Source organism: Cimex lectularius, unplaced genomic scaffold (genome assembly GCF_000648675.2).
Source record: "Cimex lectularius strain Harlan isolate CLEC.00 unplaced genomic scaffold, Clec_2.1 scaffold111, whole genome shotgun sequence".
NCBI lineage: Eukaryota > Metazoa > Arthropoda > Insecta > Hemiptera > Cimicidae > Cimex > Cimex lectularius.
Window position 1 is genome coordinate 339,654 of NW_019392681.1, and position 27,437 is coordinate 367,090.

The 27,437-nt window shown below is 34.2% G+C and overlaps 1 protein-coding gene across 1 annotated transcript in view; it reads left to right on the plus strand.

Moving 5' to 3' along the window:
• Positions 1-12,178: 12,178 nt before the first annotated feature.
• Positions 12,179-27,437, plus strand: part of LOC106668622 (trypsin-7-like) — a 43,819-nt gene continuing 28,560 nt past the window's right edge. The window contains exons 1-3 of the mRNA XM_014397547.1: positions 12,179-12,245; positions 26,760-26,825; positions 27,085-27,123. Of these exons, the coding sequence (XP_014253033.1) occupies positions 12,219-12,245; positions 26,760-26,825; positions 27,085-27,123 (132 nt within the window). The 5' untranslated portion in view covers positions 12,179-12,218. The remainder of the gene's footprint in view (positions 12,246-26,759; positions 26,826-27,084; positions 27,124-27,437) is intronic.

Genomic DNA, 27,437 nt, shown 5'->3' on the forward strand with positions numbered 1-27,437 from the left:
TAAAAACAAAACTTAACCACGCCCATCCAATAAAAACGGCTAGTTTAGCCACTTCAACTTTGGCGTTAAAAGTTCATTAACCAATAAAAATAATTGATAAAAATTATATTTGCTTAAAAGGCTAGATAAAAATTGAAAAAAAGCAAATAAAATAACCCGGAGTCGGTTTTTAAACATTTGGTAGTCTTTAGGTTTCAACCAGATCACTTACTGAGGAAGTATTAGCACTGAAGCTGCCAGTCCAGGACAATAATAGGAGGGTCAAGTTGTTATCCAGTCGCCGATAAACATTTATACACCATTTGTTAAAACTATCACGCACTATGTCTACCTAAGCGATAAAAACTTTAAATATTTATTACAAACAAGTTTTAAAAGCTTTTTCTATCTTTTTTGGCTATGCTAATCTGAAAATAGTCTATTATTAAGCGTAGCGCGTTTCATAAAAAATGTCTTTTCGTATTCAGTAGAGTGGTAGAAGTTTTTCAAAGAGGTTCGAAACATCTCCTGCTACGTTCCAAAGAAATTGCAATAGAAGCATCTAAAAATATAATGGTGAGTTGAAAATTTTAAAGTGTAAATAATTTATAAGTACGATTGCCCGAAAAACAATCCTACTGCTTAAAAAAAATTAAAATTGTCGAGGAGCTTGGAAGAACGTTCGATCAAGGCTGTTCATTCTTTCAACTTCACCCAGTCTGTTGACGAGGAATTTAAATGGCTTAAAACAATAAATATATAAATGGATTTTGCGTTACACAATTTCAATTGTGGACGCGAAGCAGCTTGTGAGGAAAACGATTCCATTCATTACCTCGACCTTGGTTCATTAACGTACCCACATGTACCATGACCCATTTTGTATTCAGTCGAGTATAATATCTTATCAATCGCACACTACCTTGTCTTCAAGCCAGAATGCGTTCAAACGTCCCAAATAGCTAAGTTTGTATTCAAGGTTTCATGCAATCTTAGTAAACATGGTTAATCTATTTTAACTTTCTAAAGAAACAGTGGAAGAGTGGTCCTTGTCGCGCCTAGGATGAAATTTACAGATGGATGATAATAATAATAATAAAGTGGGAAGTTTATGGGCTGACAAACAGCTGAGGTCATCGCCGGCCTTCTGAGTGTTTTCCTTCTTTTTCTCTTCTTTCGCGCGTATTTTGTTTTAAACTGGTTACTGACTCTCTGATTTCAAATATATACTACGTTGATATCCTAGAAAGCTAGTCTCTCGTTTGTACCCCAGGTTGTTAAATATAGTGTTGGGGTCCTTCCGTGCAATGTTGACCTGGCGGGCCCTCACAAGGGCCGGAATTGACCAGGAAGGTCCCAACTATTCTGCCTTACCGGGAAGCCCGCAGCCGTGAGCTCTACGGCACGAAACCCCTTTCAGGCAGACGAGAAGGGCACTCCTAAGTCTAGGGCTCTGTAGAGCCGGCGAGGAGGCTTTTTGGTCCTGAAAAGGACCGTTGAGAGATGGTAGAGTTCCACCTATCCGACTGGTACCGGGCACCCCGGAGATCGTGAGCTCTTACGATCCGTGGGTCCTTTCTAGTTTTCTAGGTGAAACTCCAGTTCTTTAGTGTTGCGTGGCTCTGAGAAGAGCCGGTGAAATCCTGGCAAGTCGAAGTGATGATGAAGTTGAGCCGAATCCTTCTATGGTCTGATGGACAAGTCTCTTCGCAGGTTAGCTGGTATTAGTGACTACGGTTTTTAGTTTTTACAAAAACTATATANCAGAGTACTCGATATTCCTCGGGACGGGGTTATAAGCAACCCCTTACTTTCACGCTAATAAATTACTTTTACTCCCCAGACGTCATATACTCACCGCAGAGTACTCGATATTCCTCGGGACGGGGTTATAAGCAAGCTCTTCCTTTCACGCTAATAAATCATCAAGATAATTTTCCATATTATTTATTTTTATTTTTGAATTATTACAGTACAATAGTAGTTTATCTTTATTCAGAAAGATTTTCATAAAGTATGAATATGTTCAAGTTTCTCCTGAATTCTTGTGTTAATGAACATTGAATTCTGCATTATTTTTACACTGTTGATCATCATTTTTCAAAATCTACTGCCAAAGTATATCCAAAATAATTTTCCGAGGCAAAATTCAGTTTGCCAATCATCGTCGTTCAACAAAGAAGGCAACAAAAATAATAAAAAGCCACGTTTCTTGTTGTGCAGTGTGAAGTTCGTGACCTAGCGAACCGGTTGGCGGCACTATTTACGTTAAGACTACAAAAAGGGATTACCCACTGGGCCCACAAACGACGGCATAAGCACGGACTCCGATATGCGGCTATGGGTATCAGGTCACGTCTCAATTATCTGGAGTGGGTTTAGACAAAACAAATAGAAATTTCTCAATTATGTTAATACGATTCGAATACCACTCGGAAAATCATGTCAACGATGCTGAATGGATTGGAAAGAATTGAATCCGTACACAGTGTGATACAATCATCAGTACTGATTATCATCATGATACGTAAGTGAATGTTCCACTGAAAATTATTAAGTTCAGCTTTGCAACAAAACGAAACAATTAAACTATCATAAATTAATTGTCATATTACATAATCCTTAAAATTTTTAAGGTAGGCGTTTTTCCAAAATTATAGCTGCGTACTAAAAACTTTGCTGATTTTGCCCTGCTAAATCCTTTGGCAATGTTGAGTCAGTGAGGTTTTATGATAAGAATGGCTTTTAGATTAAATAGAATTTTACTTGCTTTTCCTGACAAATATATCATTGGCTATGTTCGTTAAGATGCTTTTAAATACATTTTCACCAATGTGTGTCTTTTTCAGGCTCCTAGGTCAATTGTATTAACCAAAATTGTCTGTACAACCTGTGAATTTAATGAAGAGTGAAACCTGATTTGCCTTTTTCCTTTGGGTTTAAAGGTGTAAGTTAAGTTTCAAGATGTTGCCTTCATAAGTAGAAGGTTCGTTTTTCAGCCTCTTATGTACTTTTGATGAGCTCAAAAGTTTCTGTAGAAGTCCACGCATTTGATGAAGAATGAACTTCGAGTCTAGGATCGTGGATTTTGTCAGTAGACGTGAATTAACATTTTACTTTAATCATCGTTGGGTCTGTGCGTTTTTCAACCTCTTATGTCCTTTTGATGAGCTCAAATGTTTCTATAGAAGTCCACGCTTTTGTTGAAGAATGGACTTTGAGTCTAGGATCGTGGATTTTGTCTGTAGACGTGAATTAACATTTTACTTTAATCATCGTTGGGTCTGTGCGTTTTTCAACCTCTTATGTCCTTTTGATGAGCTCAAAAGTTTCTGTAGAAGTCCACGCTTTTGATGAAGAATGAACTTTGAGTCTAGGATCGTGAATTTTGTCTGTAGACGTGAATTAACATTTTACTTTAATCATCGTTGGGTCTGTGCGTTTTTTAGGTACGCATGTCTCTTACTATAATTTTCCCAAGACCGAACTGACAGTAAACCTAGGCAATTATGCCACAGTTTTCCAGCCTGAAATCATAGCGATTGATCAATGTGCCAGAGAAATAAAAAGGCTATTCCCGAAAGATAGCCATTTTCTCTGACAGCCAGACAGCTCTCAGGGCCTTAGCCTCATGCGAGGCGAAAGCAAAGAGTGTTTGGAAATGCGTGGAGGCCCCGACGGAAATCAGCGACATTAATGACCTGACCCTGGCATGGGTCCCTGGACATTCGGGGCATAAAGGCAACGAAAAGGTTGACATGTTGGCCAAAAAGGGAGCCAGCATGGACTCTATGGGCCCAGAACCCTACTGCGGCCTAGCAGCCTGCCACAAAAACCATCTTAAAATGGATCCTTAATGAGTCCAAAATCTGGTAGAACCATAGGTATGAGGCAGAGATTCATAGAAGAACCATCCGCAAAACTTACAAAAGAACTACTGGAAGGCAACCGCAACCAAACCAGGATTCTGGTTGGACTCCTGACGGGGCACTGCCACTTAAGAAAGCACATGCACCGGATAGGAGTATAATACTGTGCAGATACTGCCAGAAAGAGGAGGCGTCTGCAAAACATATTTTATGTTTCTGCGAAGGTCTTTGTAGGTACAGATTCTTGCAACTAGGATAAACCACAAGCAAGATCCTACACCAAGGAACCGCTGGCAAAGCTGGCCGGTGAGTTATAATTAACAGAGTAGCACAATAGATCTATTTAGGTCTAAGTTTATCATGATTGTACTAATCTCATTGACTTCGACGACGAGATTTTTCAAGATTTTGCCATCTTAAGTAGAAGGTTTTTCGGGCTCCTATCTAATATATCGAAAAAATTTTTACTCACGAACAATCTGGATCGCGGTAAGGTCTGGAGGAAAAATGAAATTCAGTTACCAAGCTTTTGACCTATTTTAAGGTCACCATCACAGCATAACAATCTTACAGATATCTACATATTTACGTAATTCAAATTTTAACCGATCGTTTCAAATTCTTTTTGAAGACCGACTCAGTCCCAACATTGTCAAGTATTGTAAAAGCAACAGACTGATCTTTAAAGAAATTTGAAACCATCTATTAAAAACTGAATTATGCCAATTTGTAGACATATCGAAAATGGTTTTGCCATAACGATGGCTTTAAAATAAATCAAATGTTTTGCAGTAACGACTGATTTTTTTTTTATACAGATCATACCGAGATTCAGATTATTCGTTAGCTTAGTCTCTGTGATTGTGATTGTGAGATGAGTTTCAGCATTTCAACGACTTTTTTTTCTGTTTGTTATTATGGTATGTGCGTTCTTTAATTTAAGCTAACCAATTCCACCGTTTTTTTTAACCGTTTGTCAAATGTGCTTCCGCATTTTACTGCCTTCGGTGGTTGGTCTGTGTGTTATTACATATATGTCACTTATTTTATGTTGTCACATGAATTTCGAAAAATGATGTCTGCGAAGAAATAAACTCTAGAAAATCATCCTAGATCGGCTATTCTTGCCGGTTTTTCTTGTCTTGCAGCTTAGGCATGAGAGCAAGTTGCTGTTCTCTGTATTTTTCTTGTACTTTACCGTGGCTAAAATTCTACCGATTTCTGTCTATTTTGATTTTCATTCTTCTAAGATTTTGCCCCTATTACCGTTCGGAATTCCGTAGCGATCATAGAGAAAGAGAGACAATGAGCGATGGCATTGGGCTAATTATTGAATACGGGGCGTTAGGAAATATTAAGATAGGTCGGGAGCGTTGTGACCTAGTGATCCTGATTGGATCAAGGCCTCATCGATCGCCCCTAGGAGGTCTTCGGATGTCAAGCTTTCAAGATCAATGGGTCATAATCTGGATGGGTTTGGTCTAAAATATTAAAATCGCCAGTTAAATCCACGGTTTTTAATTTTACCTAGGTCACGAGAATGAAGAAATCACGAAAAAATTATCTTCTTTAATTAACAACGATCTAAACTATTAAATTTCTGTATTTTTTTATTTTAATTTCTACATTACATTATTTTTATTATTAGCACACCTTCAGTGAAAACATACAAATAAATTATACATTATTGAATTTTAAAACCACTTTAGAGAGATTTATATGAATCTCTCGTTCCTCTTAAGAGGACAATGGGCCAGTAGGCGGCCATCTCAAATTAGAGAAAGTAAGCGGCTTTTTATCAGTATTCCTTTATGATATAAAATATATTTATATAGTACATATAAAAAAATTATTTAAAGATTTCAAGGCTAGTATTTATAAGAAAGCTAGGCTTTTCAATACGCCGTAAAATTTATCCGTGCCATTAAACGTAAATAACGTGAAAAATTGCTAGAGTTTATGGTGACATTTGGCAATAAATTTATCCATTTAAGGTCATTCCAGCCTCTTTTGAACTGAAACGTGTTTCTTGTAATAAAATTGATCTATGCGTTTAACATGAAAAAATAAACAGGGCCAATTGGATTTTAAATTCACAACCATTCCAAGGATTGACTGGTTTTATTTTGATTTGTCTCAATTCAGATTTTAATTAGATGGTATGAAGTATATACTGCATATAGTATGTAAATAAAAATGTATATAACATCATTTATCTAATCACATTTTTATCAGTTTATATAAAATAAACATAAGCATAGTAACATAAAAATACACAAAACACCTTGGGGGGTAGTGAAATGTCGACCAAATTAGCACGTCTTAGCAGACCATGACTAACAGGCTACTGATTACTACTACTATTGCAAATTTCAGCCTAATTTTTAGTTTTTCCTTATATCGAAAAATTTACCAAGTTTCACAAAAAACTCTCCCACCATCCAAATAGTCTTGCCCAAGCCCTGTCCAATAGAATCCATCCCTAGAACCCCATAACGCGACTCAAGAGGAAATGGCTCCGCGATCTCCTTTCTGAGTAAACTGTAAAAAAACAAAAACAAAGTGAAGAGGGAGGATAACATTGATTATTTTCTCCCCTCAATAGTTGTATATTTCATGTATCCGCAAATTACATATTGTAAATAATAATTACAGATTGTAATAAAAAAAATTAGTTTAACATAAAAGTATACTACCGAGATAATAACACACAGACAACCTACTAAAGATGGGTAATTGCCTATATGTTTGTCATTCCAAACTAGTGATAGTCAGATCAGGATGATCGAAAAGGTCAAGCTACAGGTTACCGACTTTGCAAACTTCAGTATATTTCTTTTAAGTGTCACATAAAAGCATAGTAGTAACATGATAGCCACTACATAAGACCAACTATGACAATGGGGAATTACCTGAACGTTTGTCATACCAAACTAGTGACAGTCAGAACAGGATGATCGAAAAGATCAAGCTACAAGTTACTGGCTTTGCAAACTTCAGCATATTTTTTAGATTCACTAATTTCGTGGTCCGCTTGACCAATTAATATATTACAATTAATTAAGGTTTTTAGTTGAGATAAAAAAGTCAGTGTCACGAGCGGGATTCGAACCCACGATCTTCGGCTTGATACGCCGCTGCTCTACCACTTGAGCTATCGACACCAACTTTCCATCTCAACCTACTTTTCCAATTTTCCCTCCTTTTGACCATTTTTCAAATGTCGGTTAATCAGGATTCGATTCTCGGCGACAAATGAAATGGCCACGGAATTAGTGAATATATACTTTGTTTTACTTACTATATCCATTAGGTTTCAGCTGCGTATTTAACCGAAGGTTCGAATCCCGCTAGTAACACTGACTTTTTCTCAACCAATACCTTACATAAAGATTAATTAAATGAAAGAAGTTATTTGGTCGAAATCTAATGGATAAAACAAAATACTAAATGGATCTGACTGTAAAGGATTGTAAGCCTAAAAGGTAAATTCAAGCACATTTTACGAAAAAAATTATGAAATTAGTGTCAGGAGAGGGATTCGAACCCATGACCTTTGGCTAAATACGCCGCTGCTCTACCACTTGAGCTATCGACACCAACTTTCCATCTCAACCTACTTTTCCAATTTTCCCTCCTTTTGACCATTTTTCAAATGTCGGTTAATCAGGATTCGATTNTATATTACAATTAATTAAGGTTTTTAGTTGAGATAAAAAAGTCAATGGCACGAGCGGGATTCGAACCCACGATCTTCGGCTAGATAAGCCGCTGCTCTACCGCTTGAGCTATCATGACCTCGATCCACTCGAAAAATGGCAAAAAGGAGGGGAAAATTCACACCAACTTGTCCGAGTGGATCGAGGTCACGATAGCTCAACTGGTAGAGCAGCGGAGCATCTAGCCGAAGATCGTGGGTTCGAATCCCGCTCGTGCCATTGACTATTTTATCTCAACTAAAAACCTTAATTAATTGTAATATTTTTTTAGTTTCACATAAAAGCATACTACTAACACGATACTACACAGACCAACTAATGAAATTTGGGAATTATCAAAACGTTTGTCATACCAAACTAGTTATTGTGCAGACCAGGATGTTCGAAGAAATCAAGCTACAGGTTACTGAATTTGCATACTTCAGCATATTTTTTAAATTTAAAATAAAAGAATACTAGTAACATAATGGCTCACAGGCAAACTATTGAAGATAATTAAATGCCAAAACGTTTGTCAGACAAAGCTAGCAAACGATCAAATGCTTCCTGCAGGCAAAACAAACTGAACTGAACAGAACATGACGATCGAGGACGTCGTCATGTTGCTTAGTAGACTTCACCAAAATTTTTGAAAATAAAATTCCCCCCAATTGTTCAAACATATGTCGAGAGAAAAATGGTAATCTTCTGTTATAGAATATCGAATAAATCGGAACGGTTCGTAAATATGGATTTAATCTGTTGCATAAAATCTACCGCCTCCTCATACTGCCAATGCATAATTCATGCAATTCGGAAATGTCCAGTCCCTCCCCTTGGTTTATCAGTCAACATCCACCTTCATAATCTCAGAGACGAAAAAAGGATCGCCTTAATTGGTATTAATTTACTCTGTATTAACTCAGTAGTTAGATTTTTATACTTCAACCTTCATAATATACTTCGCATACCCACAAGAAAAGTGATACGAGTCGAAAAATTAAAAAATCGGATTATTTAGTGGTTGGGTTTTTTTTTCAAGAATTCGGGTTGCGACAGGGAAAAAGATCCAACAGTAGATGGACTCTTAGCTGCTAAGCAGCACCATGTGTCAGTTTTGCATTGTCGGAAACGTACTGTCACCATTCACGAAAAGTGGCATATCATAGTTCTGTGTCGAGCTTTATAGCATGAGTATTTATCAGGAAAAGTGGACAATAACCGACCAATCTTGTTAATAAAGATGTATTAAAGGTGTTGGTTGAGATAAAAAAAGTCAGTGTCACAAGCGGGATTCGAACACACGACCTTCGGCTAGATAAGCCACTGCTCTACCACTTGAACTAGCGTAACCTCTATCCACTCGGACACTAACTTCCCATCTCAACCCCACCTTTTGAATTTTCCCTCTTTTTTTGCCAATTTTTCAAGGTTGAGATAGGAAGTTGGTGCCCGAGTGGATCGAAGTTACGATAACTCAAGTGGTAGAGCAGCGGCGTATTTAGCCAAAGGTCATGGGTTTGAATCCCGCTTGTGACACTGATTTTTCTATCTAAACCAATACCTTTAATACAGATTATTAATTGAAAGATATTATTTGGTCAAACGGACCACGAAAACTAGTGAATTAAACTTATTAATAAACTATTCCTGCATGTCAAGGGATCAATAATCGCAGCGGTGCATTGATACATTCATGATTTAGAGGTTATTTGCATAAAATATATATATTTGTGAAAGTGACTTTCACATCACGTGGACAAACTGATTCAAAATTTGTTGACAATGAACAAGAACAAGAAACTGCCATCAATAATGCCATCAATGGATTTGTCAGTTTTCAAATTCCACTTCGGCAACTACATTAGAGCAAACTGTTATGGATATTGGATCTTCTCGTTGCACTTTGATAACGGTTAATGAGAAGAAAAGTTTGACCTATAATGCTGATAGTTCTGGCTCTTCAGATTTCACTATCAAACCTGGGAAGCGTGAAGTTTCAAAATTGCAGGTCGAAAATGTTACAGAAAATCAAAATATTGTGTGCTATAACTGAAATAGCACAGTTATATTTTATGCGAGAAAAGAAGATTGCACGCCCTTAATTGAATCTTACAGCAGTCCTATTTCTTTTGCTGTGTTTTTCTCTTCATTCTAAAAGCAAAGTAGTACTAATTTTAGAATTATTTTAGCTTTCAATGTTAGAAGTATCGATCACTTTTTCACCCACGAACACTCTGGATCAAAATATATTCTTGAACAAAAAGCAATTCAGATGTTACTACCACGTTTGACCTATTTTAATGTCATCAATATGAAAATCAATTGTACACATATGTTTTGCGTATTGTGAAATTAATATAGGCCCTGATGATGACCTTAAAATAGGTCGAAAGTTTGGCAATAAGAAATAAATTTGCTTTTTTCATCATGACCATAACTTGATCCAGAGTGAACGTGAGTTATTTTAGTTGCATTTTTTTTATTTTAATAACACTCTTAAGTATAATATTGTTTTTGTCATAATTTTTTAACAACGTTGTATTTTTAACTTTTTTTAACCTAAAATTTTCTAGCATTGTATAATTTTTTTTAATCTAACATTTTCTAACATTGTATAAATTCTTTTTTTTATCTAAAATTTTCTAGCACTGTATACAGTCATTTTTTTAATCAAACATTTTCTAGCATTGTGTAGATTCATTTTTTCACATCCTACATGTATTTGTAAAAGTTAAACAATTTTTATAAATCCCAGGCCTGGATTATCTTACCCTGAAGATTATCTCAATAAAGATCGAAACGTTGCCACGATAAAAAAAATGGTTTTCTAAAACCTACGACATCTCCGAATAATCATTATTTTATAGTTTCAACGATGTTTTGAATGTTTTAATTTATTTAACTTTTAATTGGGGGCGTTGGTGGCCCTAACGGTTTAGGCGTTGACACGGCGCTCATGACTGTAAGGTGAAGGTCCCGGGTTCGAATCCAGTGGCCCTTCATTCGAACCCGACATACTTACAAATGGGCTTTTTTGGGTATATGACCTCTGCTGTTGCGAACCCTCGTTTAAAAAAAATATATTTAAAAACGTAAAATTATTACAATTTGACTAAGAGAATTAAGAACTTTTTTCCATATAAATAATTCCGCTTATTTATGCTTGTTTTTCAGATTTGTATGTTGTCTATTACTATCACAAAGAAATACCCTTTCAGTCATTTATTATACCACCAGTATCGTTAGAGCAAACAAAACTTAAGCCAATATATGAAAGAAAAGTGTCACAATTCACAAAGGGGTAGTTTTTAGGTGTAGGACAGTTGGATTTTTAAAGTTTTATGTTTTCGCTTAAGCCTTGGACAAACGAAAAGCAATATTGATGAATCATGACAGTTATTGCAACAACCGTAATTGCGCATTATAATACATAATTGAGAAGAGGAAACTTCCACCTGTCTTTTCCGTAATTTTTTTTTAAATTGTGTCGCTTTTCTTGTTGGTGTGCGATATACACAACTTAAAATTGATTTATCAAGATACTTATTGACGAAAGTACGGACAAGAAATGTCACTTGTGGGATCTGACTCTGACGCTTCGGCAAACATATATTACCTCGATAGCCAATCAATAAATGATAACAAAATTTTTTTTAAACAAATCCTGTTATAATACAATTGTGATTTATTTTTAAAAAAATCTTTTTTTTTAAGTAATAAGCATTCTCACTTTTTTTTTCTCGCGGAGGTATATGTTAAAATGTATTTTTCTTTATTTAACACAGGAAAGAATTAGCTTTAATGCAGCATTGCGAAGCAGTAAACAGCTTTAAGCTTTTTTCTTTGAAATTAATCTTTTTATAAAAAAATAATACTCATATTTTCAAGCACAGAATTACAAGTATGGTTAAACGGGAGAGCAGAGCTCGGCTCGCAGAGATTTGTAAAGATTTAAAACCCAGAGACGCGACCTGGGAATATTAAAAGCACAGACTCTCTTACCTATTTTATTAATTGCCATTTTCTCATTTATAGGGAAGCAATTTATTAATGGGACTCGATTCGAATATCATTCTTTTTCGATTAATAATTTTACACGTTTATCGCGTGTAAAATTTATTATTTTTAAATTAGACGCTTTGTTTACCAACTGTCCTTTGAGTGTGTTAACTCAATTTTCGTCCAATTTTAGTACACGTCCGGCTTGTAAAATAAAATGTTAATTAGTGAATTAATTTTCATTCATTTGATATTTTCTATTATTCCAATACATTTTTAAAATAAAAAATGTTAATTTGTGGCAAAGTTGTTTATAATAAGAATTCTTTTAAAAATTATCAATTGAAGTAGTTTACAAATTAACACTATATCGGAGTATGTATCGGGTCTTTCGCGTCCTTGAGCTTTCCTGAATATGATCCTGGATATGACCTTCAGGAGCACGGCAGCCCAGGAAGGATCGATCCTGAAGAAAGGATCTAAAGAAAGCCCTTCCTCAAACTTAGCTCGCCAATGAATACACCTAGGACTTTTGACGCCAGTGAACCGGATTGCTTTCTCTGCGTCCTACTGACCCCGAATGCATATATATGTTTCAAAGAAGTCGGCGGGCCCACAAGTTGGCGAGATGCCGCCCTACAAGTGCCTTTTTTGTTTTGTGGTGTTGTCGATGGCCAGCTGTTTTCCGGACAGTACGGTAAGCTACCAGGAAATTTGGGTGTTGTTTTGTTGTTATAAAACCTGTTTGGGATAAAAAAAAAAAAAGATCCCAAATGCTTTATAGAAACCAAAGTCGTTTCTTGGTAAAAAAATTGCTTTTTCTGATCAATTATTCATCCTACAACACTAATCATTTACTTACATAAAAGATCATTTATGCAATTTTATTTCTAACTATAATTTTAATTTTAAATCTTCTTATTGGATCTATATAACATATTTGTTCATTTAAAAATGTCATTTGTACAAATTTACTACTTCCCAAAAATTTTACTTTTCAAACTATTGACTTGGAAAGTTTTACAATAAAAATATAAATTATTATTATTATATTTATATTATAATATAAATAAATTCATTATTATTTCTATGGTTTTTTTTTACAATACAAACTGCTAAACTGCCAAAAAAAAATTCTTTTCTTATTCTTTGTTGCGTAATAATTTATATGCCTAATTAAAAATTGATTAATTATCGAATAGTTTAATTCTTTATTATGTATAAGTTGTTTTTAATTTTAACAATACAAACTTCTAAATTTTGAAGGAATCTTTTTTTTTTTGCTCTTTTAAATATATTCTGAGCAAATTGCTTGTCCAATTCGAAATAATTTCTATGCCTAATTAACAATTTATTAATTATTGTGTAGGTATAGGATATTCAACACTAGTTTTATCTATGTAACATATTTCTTAATTTAAAAATGTATTTTGTACAAATTTACCATTTACCAAAAATTTTACTTTGCGAACTAATGACTTGGAAAGTCTTATAATAGTTTAATTCTTTATTATTTCTGTGTCTATTTTTTTAATACAAACTGCTAAACTTCAAAGAAAATCCGTTCTTTTACATTCTGAACCAATTGCTTGTTTAATGCATAATAATTGATATTCCTAATTTAAAATGTATTAATTATTGGATTGTTTAATTCTTTATTATTTGTACGTTTATTTTTGTTTTTTTTAAATACAAACTACTAAACTACTAAACAATGAAAAGTCTTGCTAGTTCTGACTTTTTTCCATTCTGAACCAATTGCTTGTTAAATGCATAATAATTTATATGCCTAATTTAAAATTGATGTAATTATTGGATAGTTCAATTCTTTATTTTGTCTAAGGTGTTTTTTCATTTTAACAATACAAACTTCTAAATTTTGAAAGAATCTTGTTTTTGCTCTTTTAAATATATTCTGAGCCAATTGTGAAATAATTCATATGCCTAAATTGTAAGTCATTAATTACTAATCAGCTAGTAATTAGCAAAATATTTGACCAATACAAACTGCTAAACATGAATTTTTTTATGAGGGCGTTTCTTTTCCATTATCAACCAGTTGCCTGTCCAATGCGTAATAATTACTGATTTTTATAAAAATATACCTACATAATTTAAAATTAATTGATTATTGGATAGGTTAATTCTTTATTATGCCTAGGGTGTTTTTAATCTTAACAATACAAACTTCTAAAGATTTTGTTTTTGCTATTTTAAATATATACTGAGCCAATTGCTTGTCCAATGCGAAATAATGTATATGCCTAATTTATAATTTATTAATTATTGGATAGTTTAATTCTTTATTATTTCTAGGCTTTTTTGCAAAAAAATTTGACCAATACAAACTGTTCCAGTTGAATTTTTGCGTGGGGTTTCTTGTTCATTATCCAGTAGCCTATTCAATGCGTAATCATTATTGATGTATTATAAAAATATAACGTATTAATGTATTATATAAAATATGACTGGCACTCTCAACACGACACCCAAGAAATGGCACAATTACACAGAAGACAAACACTTTGAGCCCTGAAGATGATCTCAATAAAGATCGAAACGTTCGCACGATAAAGAAAATGTTTTTCTGAAACCTATCACACCAGTTCGCATCTCACGATTTCTGAATAATTATAAAAATATACCTACATAATATAAAATTAATTAATTATTATGTTATTAAAATATTATTAAGTTAATATTTAGTTTTACTTAAAATTAACTTTTACTGAACTGGTAAGTACTGACTGGTGAAGCATGTCATTCCATTTTCTTCCACATTCTGAACCAAATCCTTTTCCACCCAGTTCATGATTTAGGACAACAATATAATTAATTAACATTATGCATTCAAACAAACAAAAATTCTACTTGACCAATTGCTCATATGATACCTTTTTGTTCATTTGAAAGTATCATTATTTTTATAATTATTTGTATTATTTCTTTAAACCCTTAGGGTTTTTACTTTCCCAATGGGAGTCGCAGGGATTTTTCCCTTTAGTACTGAAATATTCGCTTATTTTACCGTTCACTCCGAGGGAACTTTTCGAACTATTGACTTTTTAGTTTAATTTTCGTATGCAAAAATAGATTTGATTTTCTCTTTTCCTTATTATTTTGTTTAGCTCGTTAGTTATGTATTTTTCAATTGTAGTAGATTTAAGAAGCCTGTTGACAAATTGGTCACAACATTGTCAACCAAACTCTTATCTGGCGAGTGTATACATCACGACATCACTATGATTAATAATTAACGTCCAATCATACAGAAAAAAAACTTTCACTCTGGTCAATTATTCGTATGTTTTGCGAATTTATTAATTTAAAGGTTTTTTTTATACCAATTCACTTCCAATCGTAAGTTTACTTTTGGAACTTGGATTCTTGAGCCTATCATTCAATTTTCCAACCAATTACAACTCCGACCCGTTTGTAATTCTTGATCTAAAATTAAATAATTGTTAGTTAATTAAAGTATTATTTTTATTTTAACCCTAAGGTGATTTTTGGAATTATCCTGTGATTCAATTTTCTTCCACATTCTGAGCTAAATACATTTCACTCCAAGACTAATTGACATGAACACTATAATTATTAAAACATACAAACTACTAAAGTTAACCGTCTGCTTGTCTAATCCGTTTATAATCGATAAATCTAATGTATAATTTATTAATCTAAAAGTCATTTTATCAATTTTCTTCCACATTCTGAACCAATTACTCGTCCAACCAGTGCGTGATTTACACGAACACTGTAATTATTATTATTAACTTTATACGTCCAAACAAATTTGTTTAACTGACCTGATCATTATAATTAGTCCTTGCGTGAATTGCAATAAACACATTATTGTATCGGTTTTACGAAATAATACAGCCATATTCTCGTTGTAAGAAAACAAGCAGCTAAATCGCTAAAAAATGCGTTTTTTAATATTGGCCTTTTATCATTTATAAATAAAAATGGGGGGGGGCCGCAACGGTTTAGGCGTTGACAAGGCGCTCATTACTGTAAGGTAAAGGTCCCGGGTTCGAATACAGCGGCCCTTCATTCGAACCCGACATACTTACAAATGGGCTTTTTTCAAAAACACCCTGAGGGTTTATATGACCTCTGCTGTTGCGAACCCTCGTTAAAAAAATTAAATTATTGCAATTTGACTAACAGAATTAAAAAAATTTTCCTTATAAATAATTCCGTTATAATGAATAAATTCAAATAGATTTAAAATAAATACATAAATATGAATGAACATTCATTGAGTAGTTATTATATAGCTTTTTTTATATTAATTTTGTACCTTCGAAATTGAGCTTTCCAAATTGCATATTTTATGTAATTTATACACCGGACATAAGAAAAATTATATTACGTTTAAGAATGTCATGAAATGTGCGAGTTTGAATCTAGTAGAATTGACATAATAAACTGACTAGGTTTAAAGATTATTCGATATGGACCATTTAGAGCGTGAAATAACAACTTTCATACCGCATTTTAATAATATTTTCATTATTTAAAAAAGTAATATGAAAATAAAGAAAAGCTTTTTCATGAATAATGAATATTTGAAGTCATATGATTAAAGAAAAAATTCTATTTTGTAATTTACTGTTTTCTGTTATTTTCCAGTATCGACCTGTTTAAATAATAAGGAGTGATTGATTTTGTAAAAATAATTTAATTTTTTTGTAACAGCGTTATTTAAATCTTTAGTCTGGACTTGATGACACTATAATTATTAATATTAACATTTTACGTTTAAACAAATAAATAAAAAATGTTTCTGATCATTGTAGCAATAGAAATTGCTAAACTAGAAGATGCTTCTACTTCAAAGAATAATCACCTTTTAAATTTCTAGCCCGGAGTAAAATTTCCATGATGAGTACAATTTAACATGAAAATTATTCGTATAAACAAAAAAATTGTCTCTCTTATCTATTATTCGTCTATTATCGTTATTTGCACAAATTTACTTGTTCGGCTGAAATTACTTTTGTAACTACCGACTTGGAAAGCTTATCATTTAATTTTCTTACACATTCTGAACCAAATGATTCTTACCGTTTATAACAGACATACGCACTATAATTAGTAATAATCACACAGCACAACACTAGCTCTAATGCCAGCGTTGCACCAGTAGAACACATACTTTGAGGAGCTAGCCATTGCTGGCACTCAGTGTGTATGATTAGGCGTCAAGGAAGTCCCGAGTCCACCTTCGGTTGAGGCGACGTCGTGGGTTGTCAGGATGGGAATGAGTGGAGAGGGCTCGAGCAGAATGGTTAGGATGGTTCGAAAGGTTGGTGAGGAAGGTTTGGAATTCGGACCGGATTAGTTCGTTGAATAAAGGAATGTTGAGGTCTTTGTAGATAGTGAGGTTAGTGACATAATAGGGTGCTTTGACAATTTGTCTACTGACTTTCGATTGGAAAGACTGGATGCGCTGGATATTGGAAAGCTTGACAGTACACCACAGTTCCACTCCGTATGTCCATGTTGGTCTTAGTGAAGTCTTGTACAGTGTTAGCTTAATTGTCAAATTCGATTTCGATCTTAGAAGTCTTCGTAGTAGTCCAAGTCTTGTACTTTGTTGTTTTTAAGTCTTGTGTGGGGATTCCACGTCAGTCTGGTGTCGAGATATAGCCCCGGGTATATAACTTGTTTAGCAACTGGTATCTCTTTGTTGCTGATGTACAATGGAGGGCAAGACTGCTTTTTCAGCGTAAAAGTACACTGAGTGCATTTTTCTTCGTTCAGTCTTGTCCTCCATTTTTTACACCAGTCTTCTATAAGCTCAAGGTGTTCCTGTTGAAGATAGCTTGGACAAGATTCGAGTTAAAAGGTAGGAGGGTGCGGTATCGTCGGCGTAGGTGGTGATAATAGTATCAGGATGTATTGATGGGTCAGTAGTATTAATGATACATAGGACAGGACCAAGGATACTACCTTGCGGTACACCGGCCTGTATCTGTTTGACTTCCGAGAATTCATTGCCGCACCTCGCTCTGAAACAGTGATCAGTTAGGCACGATTTCAATAAAAGGTAATAACGAGAGGGTAGGAAGCGCTAAAGTTTAAAAAGTATGCCTGGATGCCAGACCCTGTCGAAAGCCTGTGCTATGTCTAAGAACGCGCCCAGGAAATACTCCTTTTTTTCTAGGGCCGATGAGATGGTGTCGATTGTAAGATAGTGGAATGTTGAGGACGGAAACGGACTTGGTGAGAGGGAATGATGTTATAGGTGTCAAGGATTGCTATTAAGCGTTTTAAAAGGAGCCTAGAATTTTGGACATTGCGAGAAGCAGGCTTATAGGTCTGTAGGATGAGATCTGGTTGGGGGTTTGTGAGCTGTAAGGAATACATTATTCAAAGAAGTTTTCAATCCAAAATTTTAAGACTAATTGTTTCTGTCCCTTTACAATAACACACTTCACAGAGAAATGCCAACAGTTTTTTCATCCATCAAAACATATTACAGACTTTTTCACGTTGTAAATTACAAAAATCACACTAATACACAAATACGATTTCTCCGTTCCCCACAGTTACCACGTAAACGTCTGAAAAAGAATATGGATAAGATATGGACAAGAGACCTCTTAAATGATTAGTATCAATTTATTAATCCAGAGAGGCTGCCAGTGAGTAGCTTTCACTATAACGCCCTTAATTCTACTAACAATAAATTGTCTTCCAATCTGCTGGTTGTATATATACAGTTATTAGTTTTTGTAATTGGCAATCAAATGATTTTTGAGTATGATGAACATTGATTCATTTCTTTTTTTTAAATACTTTGATTGTGGCGTTTCGCCGTCAAGAGTTTGATTTAATTATAAACTAGCAGAAGACATAGCTCTTCTCTCGACTTCTCTCAATCTGACCCGTTTTTATATTAAAATTTCCTTGATGAAGTAGACATTACTATTGTATTCATCAGGGTTTCCTGACAGGGTTACGTAATATTAAAACCCGTTCTAAATAGATGGAAAAGATATTTCAAGCTTTCATTAAACATCATCTCGCAGAACTGAGAAAAAGACTTATACAAGATTAAATTTACATTATTTAATTTCACTGGTAATTGTTTTGGAGTTGATTGCTGGTGAATATTTCACGGCGGTCTCAGAACGGAATCGCTGGTGTCGACTGGATCGAACCTCTGGGAAAAAATTAAGAAAGTAGGTTGTTAGCCGAACGGTAAATTTATTTGTAAGGGCAATTTGCCAAAGCATTTTCACCTTTTGCCCGGCGTGGAAAGAGCCGAAAGTATCTCTGTGTCCTATTAAAATAATCAAAAGAGTTGAGGACTTTCTTCCCAACAGGTCCGCGCCTTATTTAGCAGAATGGGCGACGACAAGAATATTCCGGCAAAATGGCTCTTTTGACCACGTCATTAGCCCTTGTATTCGTTCAATCTATTTTCACCTTTATAAGCTTTCTGAAAAACTAATAACATAATATTTGCAATACAGATGCTCAAATCTTCCTGTACGTACAAATCCCATTTTAATGATTTCATTTTTTCCCCTGCTACACATTTTGCTAAAGATTTGTGCAAAACTGGTGCTTATAAAAATTAAAAATACATAGAATCATATTAAATACATTAATTTTTGTTATTCAGAAATCGTGAGATGCGGTCTGGTGTGATGTAGGTTTCAGAAAAAAAAAAACATTTTATCGTGCCTACGTTTCGATCTTTATTGAGATCATCTTCAGGGCTCAATAAAGAACGAAACGTTGGCACGATAAAGAAAATGTTTTTCTTAAACCTACATCACACCAGACCGCACCTCACGATTTCTGAATAATTATCGATTAACAGTCACTAATAACCACACATTAATTTTTGTACTTTCTAACATGATGGCCGTAACGGCTAGCGGCGATCCATCGTATAAGGGTCCGGGGTTCGATGGGTTAATTAATAGCCCACAGGACTTTAGATTTCATATTATTTTAATATTTAGAGCTCGCTTTGTAATATATTGCGCATATTATTAATAAGATGAATGGAGGGATTATCCCCATTTACCCCGAGGAATGGAGAGTACTCTAGGTAGCGTGAATGTAATTTATTAGCGTGAAGTAAGCTTTATCCCCAATTACTGCGGGAAATATCGACTACTCTTGACAGTAGTGGCATGCCATACCAGAAAATATTCTATACCAGTACTCAATACTGGTACGGAAAGAAATGTTCGATAGTACTCAAGTATCGATAGAAATTACTCGATGCTAACGAGTATTTTTTCATATTTTTAAGTATTTTTTCATACAGTGGGTACGTAGGTAAGAACAAGGAAAAGCTGTCAACACATTTCATCAAAACGATATTTTATCGTTATCGAGTTTAAGAAAATTGATCAACGGGTGTTTTCTTTTCAATTGTTTGAAAAGATTAGACGTATTCCCGCACACTTTACAATATGCCGACGATTCAGTTTTCTTAGTAAAATAACCTCATACTTTTGGGAGGAGACATGATTAGGAATCTACCTAAGAAAAGGAAGGCGAACACTTTTTAGGTACTTTAAGACAAAAACATTTTATAACAAATTACTGAAATTAAAAGTGCGAGGTGCGACAAGGGGAAAGAATTATGAACTACCAGAATTATCTGCAGAGTTACCAACCACCCATTCGAAATTTCTATTAATTTTGCTGGCACATGCCGCTTATAGGCGCTCCTAACAGAAACTAGTCAACTCCCAGTTTCATGAAAAGAAGTTTCGAACGGAACATAACAATTCAATATTATTTAAACACTCGATGAAAAATCTATTTGGGTATTTTTACCAATACTACCAAAGAAAATACTCGATAATTTACTCATATCGATTGGTATCGCACGTCACTACTCTTGAGTAGAAATGTATGGTGTTTAGTGACCGTCAGTCAGTCTCAACACGACACACAAGAATGACACATCTACATGGAAAACAAAGAGTTTGAGCCCTGAAGATGATCTCAATAAAGTTTGAAACGTTGGCACGATAAAGAAAATATTTTTCTAAAACCTACCTCACACCAGACCCTATCTCACGATTTCCCAATAAACAATAACTCTTGAGTAGTGTGAATGCTAACCAGACTATCATATTTTTTTATCCCTTTCTGTGTATTTATGTTTATTATTAGGGTTATTTTACCCACAGTTAACGAGACCCTAGGGTACAGAGAGACTAGCAATACTACAAAAAAAGGGAGAGTTGGTTACGTTGTATAATAAAAAATGTCGTAACTTAGCAAGAGAAACAGAATAAAATTAATATTATTAATCCATTTATGTTTTAGTTACTTCTCCAGTACTAAGTTACTTCTTTCAATTAATTATTCTGCAAGGTGTTGATTGAGATAAAAAAGGTAGTGTCACGAGCGGGATTCGAACCCACGACCTTCGGCTGAATACGCCGCTACTCTTCCACTTGAGCTATCGTGACTTCGATCCACTCGGATACCAACCATCTCAACCTACAACCGTTCAAATTTTCCCTTTTTTACCCTTTTTCAAATGTCGAGTAATCAGGATTGGATTCTCAGCGACTTATTAAGTGACCACGGTGAGATGTTTTAGTGAAATGATACTTCTTTTACTTATTAAATATTATTCCATTTACGTTTTAGTGGTCAATTGACCAAGTTACTTCTTTCAATTAATTATTCTTTCTATGTAAGGTCTTGGTTGAGATAGATGGTCTTGGTGGGTTCGAATCCCGCTCGTGACACTGCCTTTTTATCTCAACCAAGACCTTAAATAGAAAGAATAATTTATTATTATTATTTACATTCTATAAAAAAATCATTATCGTTATAAAGAAGAATAATTTATTTCTTCTTCCGGCAGACGGATTTCTTATCCATGATGTAATGCTTATGTCAATTATTTCTTTGTTAATTATGTATACATGTATCAATAAAAGTATGTCTATTTAAATATCAGTAAAATAAAATTAGTAGGATAAAAATGCGAGAAAGAAAAGAAATCCAAAGCTAATAAAGATAAGGCTGGCGATGACCAATGTATTTTCCCGGCCCTAAAATAAAATAAAAAAGTTTTTACCTTCTTTGCCAAATCGTAATTGTCAACACGCTTAGAAATATGTGAGCAATTTGAAAAATTGTCACAATAGAAAAAAAAACGTTTTCTCAGGAAATATTATTTCGTAGCTCCTGGCATTCGGAAAATCTTTCAACATATGTCAATGCGAATATTGAAAAAGCCACTTTATGTTTGCCATGAGGTGCATTTCTGAGGCTCTCCACGTCTCGAGAAATCGTGTTTATTCGAGGTTCTCCTCTGTCAACATGAATATTAATGTGGGCAATCTACGGAAGAAGAAGAAAAAATGGAAAATGGCAAACCGAGGAAATTCGACGATAAGGCGACAGCGTATAATTGATTTGTGCTCAAGCTTCAATGAAATCCGTTCCACTCATCGGCTATTAGCCTAACGACGGGGTTCGACGACACTCAAAATTACTCTCGTTTTAACATAATTGTTTGTTTTTTAAACTTCCGGGTGTTTAAATGAGATTCCTATCTTGACGAAAAGTGAATTAATAATTTTTCCCGCTTTTACATCACGAACAATATTTAGCTTACATTTATCCATTTACGAAGAAAATTTAAAAACCATTCAATTATAATTCCATTCTGTTTATAAAAGTCGCATATTTGTATAATTTAAATTCCACATATTTGCATTATATTTTCGTTACTCTGATCTTTAACAATTGTTTTTATTTTTGTTTGTCGAGTACGGATAATTAAAAAGAAATGGATAGTCCAGAGACGCTTTACGATCATTTAATGTTTATCCCATGCCTTACCTGTTTTTTCTTTCAGCTGTATAAGATTAATTGACCTGTGATTCATGTTTTTTCAATAATTCATCAATTTAACGATATGTATATTATGCTTAAAATAAACAAAATTAATTAATCTTTATGTAAGGTATTGGTTGAAATTAAAAAATTAGTGTCAGGAGAGGGATTCGAACCCACGACCTTTGGCTAAATACGCCGCTGATCTACCACTTGAGCTATCGACACCAACTTTCCATCTCAACCTACTTTTCCAATTTTCCCTCCTTTTGACCATTTTTCAAATGTCGGTTAATCAGGATTCGATAAATGAATTACTGCTTTAAAGCTAGTTCAATCTTATTTTTGAAAATAGCTCAGTTTTCTTTGAGGATTTTTGGCTAGTAGGTGAATTCTATTTGGCATTGTAATATGTCAATTTATGCTTATCTGCTTGTTTCTATCATCTAGGTTCTATTTTTCAATTTGTTGAAATGTAATATGTTCAATAATAAATTTCTTTGTTCACAATCTTCCATTAAAAAACCGAAGACAGGTAGTCTTACGTTATAGCGGCGACCATAACTATATTGTACATTCATTTTGAAAAAGTATTTAGAAGAAATCCTCGAGATGTTTTTCAAATTTATTTATTTATACGTTATATAGTTCGCACAGTGTGAATGGCCTAAAATCCCAACATTCAGGAAGTGCACAGACAAACACTAAAAAGTGAGATAAAAATTCCCTAAACATTAAATATAAATTGGTTTTAAACAAAAGAACGAAGACAGACGCAAAAAATAAATAGAAAGCTAAATTAATGCGATTTAATAAACAAATTAAGAACAAAACACTGCTAAATGAATTACTGCTTTAAAGCTAGTTCAATCTTATTTTTGAAAGCTGTTTAGCAGTCAGAGAACGAGTCCGTGTTGCCTCTATATTGATTAATTTGTCGCACCATTATAGAAATCCAAGATTCCGAAGCAGTTCACCCTGTGTTCAGGAGCTTAAAAAAATTCATGAGCCCGCAATTGACGTCGAGACCATAAAACCTATGCCGGACGAAATCTCCGGGGAATCAATTGTATGTTCAGAGTCCTACGTAAAAAATAAAACCGATACCAAGATTGTTCTGCCTCCTTGTTAGCCCAATCTTACGCGATAGGGGACGATTATAACTGTTTTGAACATTCATTTTATAAAATAACGGCACACTTCTCTTCTCACAATGCCGAAACTGACAGACACAGTGAGGATCGCCAGACCAAACTGATCGGTAACGACCAAACTAGACGTTTGTCATCCCGCAGTCCGCGCAGAGGAATCTCACTTGTTATAACAAATATTACATAAGAAAGGAATCAAAACCAAATTGCTAATGAATAATAATAATTAACGTGTAAAATATAAATGGAAATCTATTTTCCATAGATACATAGTCCAAGGGAATGAATTATTATTATTATTATTATGTGTGGTGTTTAGTGACCGTTAGTCAATGATTATTCGGAGATCGTGATACATAGGTTTAGAATAACATTTTCTTTATCGTGCCAACGTTTCGATCTTTATTGAGATCATCTTCAACGCCTGGGATTTATAAACATAGTTTAAATTTTACAAATACATGTAGGATGTGAAAAAATGAATTTATACAATACTAGAAATTTTGGATGAAAAAATAAATAAATACATAAAATGAATTTATACAATGCTATAAAATTTTCGATAAACAAATTAATTTATTTCTAGCATTGTATAAATTCTTTTTTTTCTAAAATTTTCTAGCATTGTATAAATTCATTTTTTTCCATCCAAAAAGTTGGGTATACCGCTGGGTCGAATAGGGAACTTTTGAGGTAATTTGCAAAACTCCAGGAGTTTGTAGTTATTAACAGTTGCCAATATAACATTTTCAAATTTCAACATTTTTGTTTGTTTTTTTAACGTTTCGTGCAGAACTTTTCTATCAATTCTGCAATGTAAATAAGTTTTCTTGCAGGAAATTTAACGTTATTTCAGGTAGCTCAAATCAGATTTTTCTTCAATCAGTAATTCTGAAGTTTATAAGTAAATAAGTGGACCTAAGTGGAAAAATAAAAAACCCAAACCTGAAATTACCTCTTTACCGTTGAGATTTAGACAGGGGTTTATAGGAAGTTTTTTGTTGAATATGGTGAGTAGAAACGCCTGAAATTTTCGACACTTATTACCAGTCACCCTATATAAATAGGTGATTCAATATCTTCAGGCTATAAATAATTTTAACTGTTCAACTGTTCTGTAGGTGATACGTGTTATTTATTAGAATGAATGTATTTATTAGCGTGATTGTATGGTCTTATCCACAAGGAATTAGAGGATTCTGAAGTGGTGTGAAGGAATTGTGGTATGTGAATGTAATTTATTAGCGTGAATGGAGAGGCTAATCAAGAAATATTGAACACTGTGGGTAGTGTGAATAACTTGTGGTGTATGAATGTAATTTATTAGCGTGAATAGAGAGGCTTGTCCCCAATTACCTCGAAAAATATCCAGCACTCTGTGGTAGTGTGAATACTAACCAAACCATCATGTTTTATCTCATCTGTTTTGATATGTATTTGTGTTTGTTACTTGTGCTATTTTATTCACAATTAACGAGGCCCGGGGTACAGAGAGGCTAGGAATGGGATAAAGGAAAGACAGAGGCGGTTACCGTCATATCAAATATCGTCATAACTCATTCATTAATCTCGAGAAACCGGCAAAAAAACGGTAACATTTTATTCGGAAAATCGTAACAATACATAATATTTAAAAGTGGAAAAGTATTTTACAGCATTTTTTTCTTTTTCCTCCACTCCGCCGAACCTGAGGAAGAATCCATACCGGCGGACAAACGCTTTAAGCTAATCGAATTTATAAATCTAAGGGACTTCAAATAAATGGGATAAAATTACCTCCCAACGATTTTTTCCTTCAGGCGAGATCGCTGGCCAATTTTCGAGGGAACAATATTTTCATTTTAAAACCTAAAATAAAAGGTCTACCTTTCCTGGTTTCCCTTTGCACAAATACATTTTCGTGATTTTCTTTTCAATATATTTATATTATCTAAAATTTTCTAACTACGACGAAGTATTTTACAGCAATGGAAAACAAATTCATGGTTGAAGTCATAATTTTTTTGTATTGTAACTATACATTTATATTTGTTAAATGTGTAAATCATTAGAAATAGTTTAAAGCCCTGATGAAAGGGGTACATTCCTCGAAAGCTTTACGAAGAAGCTGAGCGTTTTTCCTTCATTAAAATTTATTCCTGATACTCCCAAAATACACATTAAATAGACCATATTTATAAACATAGGGATCAATGTGTGCTGTTTAGTGACCGTTAGTTAATGATTATTTGGAGTTCGTGAGATGCGGTTTGGTGTACCGTACATTTAGAAAAACTGGGGAGTTGATGTCCGAGTGGATCGAGGTCACGATAGCTTAGGTGGTAGAGCAGCGACTTATCTAGCCGAAGGTCTTGGGTTCGAATCCCTCTCGTGCCATTAGCTTTTTTTCATCTCAACTAAAAACCTTAATTAATTGTAATGATTTAAATGGTCAAGCGGACCACGAAATTAGTGAATCTAATGAATTAAAATGAAGTACACTTCACTAAAGCTCTCCGTCGCCATTTCAATTGTCGTCGAGAATCCAAACCGATTACACGACATTTGAAAAATGGCAAAAGGAGGGAAAACATAAGGTGGGGTTGAGATGGGGAGTTGATGTCCGAGTGGATGGAGGTCACGATAGCTCAGGTGGTAGAGCAGCGGAGTATCTAGCCGAAGGTCGTGGGTTCGAATCCCTCTCGTGCCATTAGCTTTTTTTCATCTCAACTAAAAACCTTAATTAATTGTAATGATTTAATTGGTCAAGCGGACCACGATATTAGTGAATTTAGAAAAACATTTTCTTTATCATGTCAATGTTTCAATCTTTATTGAGATCATCTTCAGGGCTCAAAGTGTTTGTTTTCTGGGTAGATGTGTCATTCTTGTGTGTCATATTCAGAGTGGGCACTAAAAGAATGACACATCTACACAGAAAACGAACACTTTGAGCCCTGAAGATGATCTCAATAACGATCGAAACATTGGCATGATAAACAAACTGTTTTTTCTAAAACCTACGTCACACCAGACCACATCTCACCATCTCCAAATAGTCATAGGGAACAATCTATGAAAAGCTTCACTAAAGAATGCATCCTATTCGCAAAGAATCCTATTTGACAATAAATAGACCATAGTCAAATCGTTTTATTGTTTACAATACAATATTTTACTCTATTTTATTCGACTTTGTTTCTTTTAAAGAAATTTTAAAATATTTTTATTTTTAGGAAAATTACACGAACTTACTAGGCGGTCAAGAAGATACCAAAGCGAGTACGACGAATTTCACGACGGTAAGTCAATTAAACAACACATTAATCATTGTTTAAATTATTTATATTAAAGAAAAACCGCAATAATGCATTAATCTGCACTCTTTAATCCTTCCCAGTGTGTTTTAAAAAGGAATATTTTAATGCGTTTCCCATCTAAATCTAAATGCCCGATTTAATTTTATAACAAATGAACTGTTCACGCACGAAATCGAAACTGGTCTCTGCCGAAGCGTAAAACCAATCCTGTTGATACGATATTGTTTAAAAATTGTTTCAGGCCGGATACGACCAGGAAAGGACGACTACAACCGATACCGTAAGTTTTCGTTCAACTCGTATATAAAAACATTATCGATTAATCTGCGCCTAAATGGGCTGTCTAGCCCAATCGGTTGATAAATCACATGGGATAGTTGTGCGAAATCAATCACATCGGAATCCCATTAGCTATCGAATGAGTAGTGTCCAACAGAACCTGAAACTGGCATCCTCTAATTTTACATTCAATTTAACCGTGTCATTTAAGGTGTACAAGTCTAAATTCTCTACGGCCGGTAAATAAAGGGTGTTAAGTTTCAACTTGGAATTTCATTAATTCTTACTTTTCTATAATGCAATACAAAATTATAA